The sequence below is a fragment of the Mus pahari genome, chromosome 2 (genome assembly GCF_900095145.1).
Source record: "Mus pahari chromosome 2, PAHARI_EIJ_v1.1, whole genome shotgun sequence".
Taxonomy (NCBI): Eukaryota; Metazoa; Chordata; class Mammalia; order Rodentia; family Muridae; genus Mus; species Mus pahari.
The window spans coordinates 144,302,876-144,317,143 of NC_034591.1; the positions used below are offsets into that span (position 1 = coordinate 144,302,876).

At 40.4% G+C, this 14,268-nt stretch overlaps 1 protein-coding gene across 1 annotated transcript; it reads left to right on the forward strand.

Moving 5' to 3' along the window:
- The first annotated feature begins 4,733 nt into the window (after positions 1 to 4,733).
- LOC110316922 (C-type lectin domain family 2 member D11-like) lies at positions 4,734 to 9,686 on the forward strand. Its single transcript, XM_021191266.2, has 5 exons — positions 4,734 to 4,912; positions 7,257 to 7,382; positions 7,620 to 7,801; positions 8,266 to 8,372; positions 9,356 to 9,686. Exons 1-5 carry the CDS (start codon positions 4,846 to 4,848, stop codon positions 9,498 to 9,500), a joined length of 627 nt encoding a protein of 208 aa, XP_021046925.1. The 5' UTR covers positions 4,734 to 4,845; the 3' UTR covers positions 9,501 to 9,686.
- Positions 9,687 to 14,268: the final 4,582 nt, after the last annotated feature.

Here is a 14,268-nt window from a genome sequence, read left to right on the forward strand (position 1 = left end):
TCCTTCCTTCCTTCCTTCCTTCCTTCCTTCCTTCCTTCCTTTCTTCTTTCTTTCTTTCTTTCTTTCTTTCTTTCTTTCTTTCTTTCTTTCTTTCTTTCAGATTTATGTGTATGCATATGTGGGTGCCTTCAGAGAGCAGAGGCAACATGTCCTCTGTAGATGGAGTTATAGGCAGTTATGAGCTACACAGTGTGGTTCCCAGGAACAGAACCCATGGGAATTCTCTGCTGATCTAGGAAGTCCTAGTTTTGAAAAAGTAGTTTCTACTCAGAAGTTGAAAAAGTGCTAATATGTTATAAAGAAATACTCCTATATTTGCATACGTTAAATAGTTGACAGCTTTCTTTGAAAACTATAACCAAGACAAAATAATAAGTAAGTTACAGTTTTATTTTTTCAAAGGAGATCGACCAGGATGATGATTCAGGGCTTAAAAGCTCTTGCCACATAATCCTAACCATCTGGCCTGGATCACAGGAAAATAGGGCAGCCAGAGAGGACAGACTCCTGTGACAACATGACTCCTAAACATATGCTGTGACATAGATATGCCCCCCTCAAGAAATAAAGTAGTTTTTTAATGGGCCAAATGGGTAACTCTCCAATGTTTCAAATAGTTGAATGTGACTATTGGATATAATTATTTATTACACAGTAAAATCTGTTTGTTTGTGTAGGACCCCCCTCGCAAGGAACTCCCTCGGGTCCTCAGGTCACGGGAGTTAGGGTGCCCCAGGAACTCATCAGACAGGCCTTCTTGCTGTAACCACAGGAGGCACTTTTATTGGCGGAGCTCCGGTTCAACTGATCTCACGCAGGAGACAGATGAAGTCGACCCTGAAACCCAAAAGCTGGGGTTTTTTAAAAGGGTGAGGTTCGAGGGGTGGGGAGAATTGGCGCGGTTACATTCGATTGGTTCATTTAAACATAGCAAATTAGCAGAAGAGTACGTGCAAACCAAAACGTTTAGAAATTTTAAGGGCCTGCGGTTTATCAGGGGCAGCAGGACATCTGGTTGATGTATGACTCTTATGGGGGCAGTAAACTAGGGGAGATGTCTTCCTGCCAGATGACTGTGGAGTCAGTCAGCCCTGATAGCTCTAGGGGAGGCGCCTTCCTGCCAAATGGCTAGAGTTAGCTCTGATAGCTCAGTTCCTGCATTCTTTTCCTTATCTTTATGGCCGGGCTTGTATTTTACTCTTAATTTTACATTTACAAACCTTGAATCTGTATAATTTTCCCTTTCAGTTTGTTTGTTGAATAAAGTTGGCTCTCAACACCACTGATTTGCTATAGTTTGCAAGAGTCAAGGAGAAACTGCTGCACTGGGTTAAACCAGTGGTAGAAAAGGCCCTTTAAGGGGAAATGTCAGCTTAAGAATAAACCTCTGACCTGCCTGGAGATGTGAAATTATGGTGACTACAATATCACACAAAGCTCTCTGTCTTCCTGTCTTCCTGCCTTTTAAAAAGTAGACTTGAAGAGTACTTCCAGTGTCACAGGACTTTGCCCTTGATGTCCTTCCAATTTTCTCTGTCCCTATGGTTAATGTCCCACACTAGGAAGCACAGATAACCGGGCTAGAAATAAATTCTAACTCTCCTATGAAGCCGACCCAGTCATGCCCACAGTGTGCCTTCTGTGGGTCAGGATAAATGGCTCAGTACTCGTGTCCCACAGTGACACCTTTACTTTATCACACAGTGTAGTCTTGCTGCCTAAATGTCCCTGTGATGCTGGTGAAATATCTCCCCAACCTAGACCAGAAGTCTTCCCAGGGTTCTCAGTTTCCCAGAACTGCTATAGGCCTATGATAAGAAAGGATCAGAGGTCCTGTCACTGAGCCAGGCTCCACTCAGATGCAGGAAGAAGTCTGAGCCCTCTGGCTCAGGGTTCTGGAGTTAGAGGAAAGGGTTGAAAATCCCTGTGATCTCAGTAAGGTCAGCTTGAGTTATGTTTCTAAATCAAAAGAGAAATGAAACACAAAGCAAACCAGAAACAAACAGGAAAGTCTTGTCTCCAGATGGCGCTAGCGTGGCTCCTGGCACTGTTCCAGCAGTTACAGAATGGCTATTTCAGGAAAGGGCTACTAGTGATCTGGAGATTGAAAGGGAGAGGGGAGTTGGTGGTAAGAGGAATGGGGGGTAAGGAGAAGGGAAAGAAAGAGAGTGGAGAATGGAAGTGGGGAGAGAGAAAAGAAGCTAGAAGCAGGTAGAGACATTGGGGCTGGGAGAGGGATCAGGCCTTGAAGCTGTCATGTGGGTTCATAGAAGAGCAGGTACATGTGTTACTGGTTAGATTAGAAGCCTTCCAGGCTTTTGTTTTAAGCTGTCAGGCTTTTTTCTCTGGTCAAGAAGGTATAGGAGTTCTGCCTGCATGTATGTCTGAGAACCACATAAGTGCAGCAGAGGCCGGAAGGAGGTGTCTGAGCCTCCAGAACAAGAGTTATACAGATGGTGTGAGCAGCATGTGCACTGAGAATTGCACCCTGCTCTTCTGCAAGATCAGCAAGTGCTCTTAATCAATGAACCATTGCTCCAGTCATTTACTCAAAGTCCAAATGTGGAATCACTGTTTTGCTGCTCAATATTGCTGTATATTGCCTTTATGCATTCTGCTGCAGGAACATAACACAACATTCCGTAGTCATAAATATATTACTCTTTCCAAAATACAATGTGGTTTTTTTTTTTTTTTTTACTCACTTTTCATGTGTTGCACTTAGTTCTCTATTACACTCTATCACACACTTCCTTCAACAGGAGCACACCTTGTCTAACAAGGCCATATCTACTAATTCTTCCTTAATAGCTGTGCCAACTGGGCACCAAGCATTTAAATATATGAGCCTATGGGGCCATTCTCATTCACTACAGTGTTATATAGGAATATGGGTAAAGGTTGTATGAGCCATCTCTGCTAAAGGGAAACATTGTTCTGTTCTTGGTAAAGCTCTTTGTCATGAACTAAGTGTTGGATATATGCCTCAGCTGTGCAAGGCTAGGATCACAACTGAAATGACAAGAACAATGGCTAAAACTTCCAGTTGGTTACAGAGCCTTCCCATCATGAGTTCTGGGCGGTGAAGAACTAAACAATGAGGTTCAAAACCAGGCAAGTTCATTAGCTCAAAAAAACCTGATCAAAGACTACCTTCAGCATGGATAGAAAATGTGGTGTTGGGTTGCTTCTGACTTACCTCCTGTGTTAGAAGACCTCAGGAGATAAACTCTCAGATTTTTGGTTTGCACCTCAGACTTGTGCTGATATCTGAGAATATTACCACTTGGACATCAGAAAATCTAGGTGACCCCTCTCCAACTTCATTGACAGTTGAGTATTCCAAGTAACTGAATTTAAAACCCCTTTGACTACATTTCTACTAACTCACATTTTTATAATATACATATTATATTTAATATATTATATCACTATATTAATTATATGCTATTATATTTTATGACATTAATATATTAAATATTTTATCTTTTAAATTTATCCTTGGCTGGCCTGGAACTCCCTATATAGACAAGGCTAGGCTCTGATTCATAGAGCTCTACCTGTGACAGTGTCCCCAAGGCTGGGATCAGAGCCCATGTGCTACCATACCATTACCAAAATATTTTATCATAAATAGTTTTTAAATAGTCTGAGATATTTACAAATTCCTTGGCATATGTACCTAAATGATAAAAATAATTCTAAACTGGCATATGTACCTAAATGATAAAAATAATTCTAAACTTATTTTGCATGAGGATGATGATGTTCTGTTGCTACATTTTTGGGGTACCTGTATTCTAAATCCAAATTCTTCAAGCCTGTGAATTCAGCTCTGAGCAATCTTACACCCTCTTCTGGCCTCTACAGGCACCTGCATGATTCCACAGACAGTCACACCCATATACATAGTCAAAATCTAGAGCAGTTTTTCTATATCTGTGAGTTGCAACCCCTTTGATGGTGAGGTCAAATTACCCTTTCACAGGGGTCTCATATGAGACATCCTGCATATCAGATATTTACATTATAATTCATAATCGTACCAGAATTACAGTTATGAAGTAACAATAAAATAATTTTATGGTTGAGAGTCACCACAACATACAGAACTGTCACACTATTGGCAAGGTTGAGAAACACTGGTCGAGAGGCATTCCTTGTTCTGATAAAGGTGGCACAAGGCATTATATTTCTGTGTCCACACCACTAGCAAAATGTTTCCATGTATAAACCTGTAATATGAGACAGACTGAGTCCGTAGTCCTGAGGGAGGCATGGTCTGGCTCCAGAACAAAGGATCTCTTATTCCCTGAGAGGCAAGAAGTGTGTTCAGCACTGACTGTGATCCCCAACTCTCTCCTCTCTGACTCTGTCTCTGGGCTTCTCAACACAGAGCCCTCTGACCTTGCCCTGGGTGTCCCTGTAAAATAATGCCCTCAGAGCTCAGAGCTGTAATGACAGGGGGCTCACCTACCCCGAAGATCACTGTCTGATGTGTGGGATTTAGGGCAGGAAAGGGTTGGTAATATTTTCTTTTTGTTGTCGTCTTTTATTTCCAAATTGATTCCTGCTGGACAGTAGAACTGGTCTCACTCTCCAGCCCCTTTTGGCTCCGCTAAAAGCTCTTTGTGTACAGCATTAGTTTCACTTCACTACAGTCCAATGAAAGCCTACCTCCTTTACAAGGCTCCAGTTTGAATCAAACACGTCTGCACAGGGGGAGGAACTCGACCTACTGGATCAGCCTGAGGGTTGAATAAATACTGAAACCTCCCATGTATTTATGCCTCTCAGCTTTCAAGTTTCAATCCTGTAGTGAAAACTCAGCTTCTCAGCTCTGAAATGAGTGCCACAAAGGCTTCCCTACCCATGCTCAGCACCACAGACAGCCCACAGGAGGGAGAAATGGGTATGTATTCAATAGTATTTGAACCAAACTGTAAGAGCAGAGAGGAGCTTCACCAGGGACAGGAAGGTAAAAGAGCTGAACCTTGAACAAAGAACAAGAACAGAAGGGTGTCTGTGAGCCTGTCGCTGTGGGTCTGCAGAGCAGAAGAATGCAAACGGATTAGCTATGAGGTTGTTACATTAGTTATTCTATAGGAGCATGAATAGTTCTAAGGCAAGAGAAATGAGCAGAGTCACCTTCTGAGAGCCAGAGCTGTAGCCACAGCTTGCTTTCTTTGTACTTAGCTTGCTAGTCCTCTCTTCCTAGGGATCTGGCAAGTTACCCCTCTGGTGGATTACCTTATTGTAGAAAATGCTAGCTCTACACATCCCAGAGTGAAGGAATCAGACACAGCTTTGCACTGTGCACAGGGACAGAAGTCGCCTGGGAAGCTTGGGGCTTTTGTTTTGCAGATCCATTGTAATTAAAAAAGAATTGTAAGGAGGTGGGTTGGGGTGTGGAGGGAGTGGGGGCTTGGGGGTGGGGCTGAACCTACCCAGGACCAAGTTCTTTCCATTTGAGCTCTTGATAAGTTACAGAAAAAGAATATAATGGGGTTTTCTACTTCAGTCTTCAGAAAGGAAGCAAAATTGTGTTTCTTGCGTTTCAAACTGTCTATGTGTCATTATATTGTGCTCCTTTATCTTCCTTCTCCCCTCATTCATGTTTCTTAACATTGATTTTTTTTTTTTTAATTTAGGGAAAGAATACTAGATTTTGAGAACACAAGATTGATGTTTATCAAAATTCAAAATTCCCAACAAATGCTAATAATGCTTATCACTTAAACCAAGTATTCTGAAATAATAATGATAATAATAATGATCATAATAATAATAATAATAATAATGAGCATGATGATGATTGCTTGCTTGCTTGCTTGATTCTTTGGCAAAGTCTCATACTCTACCCCAAGCTGGCCTGGAACTCCTGCTCCCTCTGCCCCAGCAGGGTTGACTTTTTGAAATCAAATACTCAACTCTTTAGCCAATGGAAATATTTCCTGTTGTGAATGTGGAGCAACTCTATAAAGTGCAGCTGTTGTATAACTAGCTGCAGCCATTTTGAAACATGGCCTGAATGTGGAGCAACTGTCTCAAGTGCGGCTGTTGTAACTAGCTGCAGGCATTTCACAACTTTACTCCTTTGAAACTGTAGCTTGTTTTGTCATTGAAACAGTTTTTAATTAAGCTAAAATCCAGGGCAGCAATATTTCATTTCTTTGGTTTTTTTTTTTTTTTTTTTAGAGATCATTTCCAACGTTGCTTTTAAATAAAGACATGAAAAGTATGTTCAAACTGTGCCATGGGACACATTCGAATTTAGAAAAAGATCTCTGTGTATACAGCAAAGTTCCCGTTTATATATCAGAATGAAACAGACAGTATCAGAGTTATACTGGTGTAAACACAGAGGATTATCTGTAAATCTTACTTGTAATACTGTATAAGAAATGCTGGTGTAGAATTCTAAATGAATTAAATTATCTTTCTGATTTTTTTTGAAATGCCTAATATCCATAAATGTGTTCCTTCAATTCCTAACTTGCTAAGAGATTTTGTTATTTTAGGCTAATATTAGTTTTTTCACATGATTTTGGTAAGCTTGTTAAAATGCTCCCATATTTCACCCATTAGTTATGTCATTGTGTTCTATAACATTTATGTGCCTTTATTAATTAATTTACTAACTGACTAGTTTCTTTGAGACAGATCCTTACATAATCCAGGTTGAGTTCAAACTTCCAATGTAGCCAAGGCTAGCCTTGTACTCCTGACTCTACAGCTTCTGCCTCCCTGGCACTGGAAATATAAAAGTATGCCAAATTGTTTGTCTCATTGACTGTAGCAGGAGTTACACAAGTGGTTATGAGCTACCCCTTTAGGAGCTGGGATTGGGAAATCCACACAGGTCCTCTAGAAGAGCAACAACTGATCTTAACCCCTCAGCCATCTCTGCAGCCTCCTGCTGATCCCTGTCTGTCCCTGTCCTTGGCACTCAGTGTTGTCCTCAGTCCTAACCAGTCTATAGTCACGGAACAATATCTATGGATAGCTTGCTTGTTTTTCGCTTTCAACCTGACCTTTACTCATTCTGTTTCTTGCTTCTTCACTGGGCCTTAGTTCAATGACTGGAAGACTCCATGTTCCCCTTTCCTCTAGTCTTCTGGGAGCCATAGACATAATTTATAGACCAGGACAATCTGTGAAGGGGTTTGCAATGGATGAATAAAAGCCAAATCTACAGATAATTCTTTTTCCTTAAATGTTTTCTGAGAATGGTGTTCTCATATTTACATTTACAGGTAAAACACTTCAAGGAAAATGTCTCAGAGTCGTCTCCCCTGAGTATCCTGCTAAGCTTCACTGCTGCTATGGAGTGATAATGGTCCTCACTGGAGCTGTAGTTGCTCTTTCAGTTGCTTTGTCAGGTAAGTGAGTTATACTCCAAATCCTGAACCACTCTGTCCATATTCACACTGTCAGTTATACTTACTGACCACTGTGACCCAGGCATTGTGAGGAAGATGCTAAAGGAAACACATTGGAAGTTCCTGTTCTCTGGGTACTTAGGGTCCAGCAGAAAGATGCTGTAAAGGAACACACAGACTGTGGTGTGCACAGGAGGCCAGACATGCTTATGATTCATTGTATTCTCTACATTTTAGTGAGAACAACAGAACAGATCTCAATAAAAAATAATACATATTCTGCTTGCCCCAGAAAATGGATTGGATTTGGAAATAAATGTTTTTATTTTTCTGAATACTCAAGTAACTGGACATTTGCCCAGGCCTTCTGCATGGCACAAGAGGCCCAACTAGCTCGGTTTGACAACCTGGAGGAGCTGGTAAGCAATGGGCAGGGATTGGTTTGTCTGTCTGTTCTGTTGAATATTATATTGCCTTGAGAGTTACGGATGAGGCCTGAGGAAGGCTCCCATCCCAAGCTCATGGAGACATGGGGAATGTGAGTGTGTGCCATTTGCTGATGCTTGGCTTCTGACTGAGACATTCAAGAAGAATTCTCTCATGAAGTGCTCATAGTCAGCTAGAAGGTCAGATATGCCATTTTACTGGAATACCTGGGGGCCATGAGTGTTTTCCCATATGCTGGCACATGTTGTNTACAGAAGGAGACAACTGTTAATAACTGCGATGGGAGGTTAACCCAGAACTGTCCAGGCCACAGAGGAATGTGACCCTAAGTTATACCTGCCTGGTATCTCTAGAGGAAGGAGTGGAGTGGAGAGATTCCAGGATCATCTGAAACAAAGAGACACATGTATTCTTGGCTTTTTGTGTTTTATGACAGAATTTCCTAATGAGATTCAAGGGGAATTTTGATTGTTGGATTGGCCTGCACAGAGAGTCGTTAGAGCACCCTTGGAAGTGGACAGACAACACTGAGTATAACAATNNGTATGTTTTCACAATGTTTTTCCTTATACTGTGTTCATGTGTTGTGATATGTGTGTGTGATGGCTATGGGCGATAAAAGTCAGTGTCATGTAAAGCCAACTGTACAGGGAAGGAAGAAAAAAACTAAATGATCACTTGGGCTGGAGGTGTGCATCAGAGGTAGAGAGTGTGTTTACATGCAACAGCCAATCCCCAGAAAGCTCCACATCCCACAAACTTAAATCCTTCAGAGGTTTTCCTGTTTATTGGCCATCAGTTTCAAAACCTTTACTTAGTATTGTTTTACTCAAAATCTTTACTATAATGATGGTTTCTGGGAGTAGATATTGTTTGTTCTGGCTCCAATTTAAACATTTCTGTTGTTGATAAATGCCGTGTGAGGGATATAGAGAGAGCCCCAGATGGGCAGTGGGGGCTCTGAAGCCCCAGAAAGCCACTGCAGAATCTGCAAGCCTGAGATTCAGCACTCCACTATTCTCATGGCTGTACCTGTTCAGGAAAGCAGAGACTCTAAGTCCATTTGGAACCTCCTCTTAAAGTTTTGTCATCACTGAGTACCCAAAACAGTCCTTGGATTTGAGCTGTTTTACTGGGATGGTAAATCACATGCTCAGTCACATCCATCATTGAAGCCCTTAGAGCAATTTACTAAGAAGTGGGCATTCCCATATGTAAAATGCCTAAAACAGAATTGAAAATCACTCTCAGTGGGGTCACTCATGACTGCAGTTCATTTGAACCTGGCAGCAAGCACCAGCCCAATGCCTTGTACACACATTACAGGATTCACTATAGACAAATGACAAAGGAGTGGTGTTCACATGCTGAGAATGTGAGACAGTATGTGTAAAACTAGTGCAGGTGATTTCTCAGGGACTCTTTGATTCATATTACCAAAAAGCAGTGGAGACTGGTAACATTTCATTGCAGGAGCGAATGCAGTTCTGGGCTCTGCAGACTTACTGTTTTTGGTTGCTTTTCAGGATTTCCATCCGGGGAGTGGAAAGATGTGCCTACTTGAACAACAATGGCATCAGCAGTGCCAGGATCTATGCAGATCGATCATGGATCTGTAGCAAGCTCAACAGCTATAGCCTCCACTGCCAAACTCCTCTTTTTCCTTTCTAGCATTTGCCAAGAGACGCTTTTTAGCCTGGTATCTATGGGCGCTACTCCTTCCCTATGGTCCCACAGTGCTATCAAACCAGATTAAGAATATTTCTTAACATGACAAATGAAAACCATCAGGGCTGGAGAGATTCAGTGGTTAAGAGCACTGACTGCTCTTCTGATGGTCCTGAGTTCACATCTGAGCAACCACATGGTGGTTCACTAACATCCATAGTGAGATCTGATGTCCTCTTCTGAGGTGTCTGAAAATAGCTACACTATACTTACATATAATAAGTAAATCTTAAAAAAAAAGGAAAGTAAAAGAAAACCATCTTGGAGAGTTGAACACACAGGGGACTGCAAGACCATAGATGAGTCTAAAATAGACGTTAGCACCCATACCTTAATCCCAAAGTACAACTAATGTTAGTGATCCCACTTTTATGATATGAAGTTTTTATGCAGAGAAGTCCTTCTGTTGAATTTATGAGACCACAAAAATGAGTCCCCCAGTGTGCATGTGAGTATTAATAATGAAAGCAGAATGGCTGGGTTAGTGCCTTACATCTGTAATCCCAGCTAGGTAAGGAAGGCCACAGGTTCACAAGTGGGGTCTGAAAGCATGGAAACACTTTAATAATGATAGGGAAGATGAGAATCTGTCTGTAGCATCCCATAATTTTGAGAAACATATATGGTTTTCAAAATTCAAACCAACATACAGACGATTTTTTTTAAAGTGCATAAAATTAAGATTTACTTTATACTATGCAATTTGAAACATGAGGGACATTGGCAAAATGTTTCTTTAGTTTTCAATAGTCATATTTCCAATTATACTGTTCTGAGTATAATTATAATTACTTATTGATCTTGTTCTAAGAATAATACATTTTATAAAAAAATACCATTTTAATTTCACCATTTTATTGGATTTTTCACATCAAATGTGAGTTAAACTCCTTAAGCATTTAATACTTAATTTCACACTAGCATGTTTACTATTGGGTCTTTTAAAAAGTATTTAAAATCTTACGGAGTTAGCTACCCCATACTGATGAGTCCCAAAAAGGACGAAATACCAGGCTAAAAGGCATCTCTTGAGCTCTTCATCCTTTCTTCTCCCTCTTGTTCTTTTTAAAGAAGATATCAACTTGATATGCCGGGGGGGGGGGTTGATATTTATGGGAGGCTTCCAGGTCTCTGAGGAAAAAGGTTGGAGAAATGGGGGAAGGGGAGAGGGACATAGGGGGGAGGGAGGAGGGAAGGGAAATTAATAAAAAAATAAAACCAAAACACTGCACTAGTACTGACTTCATTTATGCTTATTGCTCGCATGCATGTATATATTTGCCCCACCTGTGCTGGACAGACAACACAGAGACAGCACAGACAGAGATCAGACAGGACCAGAAGGGATCAGCTCCCTGCTTTCTGCAAGTGATGATGTGGATGCAAGAAATGGAGCAAGAACAAGTGGTCCTAACTGCTGAGCCATCTTTCCAGGTTTCTCGGCTCCCTTTATTGACACTGCTGATGAAGCTTTGCAAAAGTAGCATGTATTCCCTGCAGTTTTTATAATTTTCTTATAAGTTCTTGGCTAAATCTGTGACCCTCCTTAAGTAGCTGGGGCCACAGGTATGTGTCACATACCGGCCATTCTGCTTCTCATTACTAAAGACCAAGAACATTTTTTAAATATGCGTTGATGCTTTGCCTGCATGTGTGTCTGTGTAAGGGTGCCACATCCTCTGAAACTGTAGTGACAGGTAATTGTGACTCCCATATGGGTGCTGGGAACTGAATCAGGTCCAATGCTCCTAATCACACATACATTTTGAGTAACGTATTGTCTTTATTTTAAAGCCATGCTATATTATTTATTAGATGAATGAAAGCATATTTCATTCTGAAAATGACTTTCTCAGCCCCCCGCATTTAGTCCTAATAACACTCTTTTCTTGCAATCCATTTTACTTCCTATATTCTAATAGAAAGGTAGAATATGGTCCCAGGGATGGTTCAGAGAAATAAATGTTAAACATTAAGAAAATGCTAATTTCAAGCACAGTGATAAAAATTATCATTAATATTTCCATGATGTTTGTATAACATGATTTTAATATTTTCAACGGTTGATACTCAACAAACAGAATAGTTATTTTAAGATTCATTTCCTTGTTATGTCTCCCTTTTCATTNCTGATTTTATTCATTTGGATACTGTCTCTGTGCTCTCAGGTTAGTCTGGGTAAGGGTTTGTGCAACTTATTGATTTTCTCAAAGAACCAGCTCCTGGTTTTGTTGATTCTTTGTACAGTACTTTTTGTTTTTATTTGGCTTGATTCATTCCTGCCTTCTAATCCTCTTGGGTGTATTTGCTTCTTTTTGTTCTAGAGCTTTCAGGTGTGCTGTCAAGCTGCTAGTGTAAACTCTCTCCAGCTTCTTTTTGGAGGCACTTAGAGCTATGGGTTTCCTTCCTATTACTGCCTCCATTGTGTCTCATAAGTTTTCATATGATGTCTTCCTTTTTATTAAATTCTAAAAGACCTTTAATTTTTTTCTTGACCAAATTATCATTGTGTAGAGTGTTGTTCAACTTCCATGTGTATGTGGGCTTTCTGTTGTTGTTTGTTTGTTTGTTTATTTGTTTTTGTATTTAAACCAGCCTTAGTCCATGGTGATCTGATAGGGTGCGTGGGATTATTTCAATCTTCTTTTACGTGTTGAGGTCTGTTTTGTGACCACTTCTATGGTCAATTTTGGAGAAGGTATCATGAGGTGCTGAGACGAAGGTATATTCTTTTGCTTTTGGGTTAGGAGTTTTTGTATTTTGCATTTTCTCTGACTGCTGTGTTAATGTTTCTATTGTATCTTCTGCCCCTGAGATTCTCTCTTCTATCTCTTGTATTCTGTTGGTGATGCTTGTATCTATGACTCCAGATCTCTTTCCTAGGTTTTCTAACTCCAGGCTTGTCTCCCTTTGTGATTTCATTATTGTTTTTATTTCCATATTTAGATCTTGGATGGTTTTGTTCATTTCCTTGGACTATTTGTTTGTGTTTTCCTGTAATTCTTTAAGGCTTTTTTGTGTTTCCTCTTTAAGGGCTTCTAGCTGTTTTCTTGTGTTCTCCTGTATTTCTTTAAGGGAGTTATTTATGTCCTTCTTAAAGTCCTCCATCACTATCATGAGAAGTGATTTTAGATCTGAATCTTGCTTTTCAGTGTGATGGTGTATCCAGGACTTGCTATGGTGGGAGAACTGGTTTCTGATTATGCTAAGTAACCTTGGTTTCTGTTGCTTTTTTTTCTTAAGCTTGCCTCCTACCATCTGAGTACCTCTAGTGCTACCTGTCTTTGCTACATCTGACTGGAACCTGTCCTTCCTATGATCTTGGTTGTGTCAGAACTCCTCATAGTCCAGCTGTCTCTGAGATCCTGTGATTCAGGGATCCTGTGATTCTGACATCCTGGGCGTGTCGGAGATCCTGGGAGCCAAGCTTCTTCTGGGACCCTGAGATCCTGGTGTGACTAAGCTCCTGGGATCCTGTGGACCTGGACTTGTTAGAGCACCTGGTTGTGGAGCCTTTTCTGTGTGTTGTAGGACTGGCTGCTGTGTCAGAGCCAAAGGTCTGCTCAGGGAACTTTTGATCCTATGATGCTGAACATGTTAGAGCGCCTGGTATTGGATCTTTCTCTGGGTGTTTTGGGACTGGCTGAGGAGTTCACACAGAAGGTCTGCTGAGGGCACCAGAGAGTGTTGGTTATACCTATCACATTCGTGACACTATTGTACCAGAGGACACAATCATTATTGTAGTTTGCATGGTTCAAAGTTGGGTGTAATTGATGACTTTTTCTTCTCTGCATGCATAGTCTCTTTCAGATCCAAAACTATAAAGGCTTTCCAGTATGAGTGAAGCTTTTAGGTTAATACCAGTTTTGTTTATCCATGTTTTATGTAGGGTCTTACTTTAAAGTTCTGGAGGCAATCATGAACAATGGCAATAGCCTGTAATATTTGGAGGTATATAGGACTGCATTGTCCAATGCTTTTCTTATTAGCTAAATAATACCCCATTGGGTAAATATACCACATTTTCATGTGGTGACCATATAGTCTCTTCTTATTTCTTGACTATTTTGAATAGAACAACACTGAACATGAGTGTGCAAATATCTCTAGAGTAGGATATGGAGTCCTTTGGATAAATGCTCAAGACCATGTAGTGTACAGTTGGACCATGTAGTGGGTTGAGTTTTAGACTTTTGAGGAACTTCCACATGAATTTTCATTGTAATTATATCAGATTTTGCTCCATCAATGAATGACTAAGTATTCCACTTTCCCAAAATTCATGGCATCATTTGCCATTTTTTTATATTAGTCATCTTGACTGCAATGAGCTAAAATACTGCTAATTTGCACTTCCCTGATTACTAAATATGGTGAACATTTTTACAAAAATATTCCTTAATTTTTTGTATTTCATCTTTTGTGGACCTAGAACTGGGTTGTTTGTTCATTGATGCTTTTTAAAAAAAATAAATCTGGGTGTATTCTAGATATAGTTGCTAAGGATATTTTTCTCAGGCTGTATCCTGTCTCTTGGCCTGAGTGACGGTATACTTTGTTGTGCAAAGCCTTTTCAGTCTCATGAGGTCTCACTCGTTAATTGTTGGTCTTAATACATACACTCTTGGGGCTTCTTTCAGAAAGTCCTTTCCTGTACCAATGGATGAAAGTATATTGCTCACTTTCTTTCTTTTTTTTTTTTTTTTTC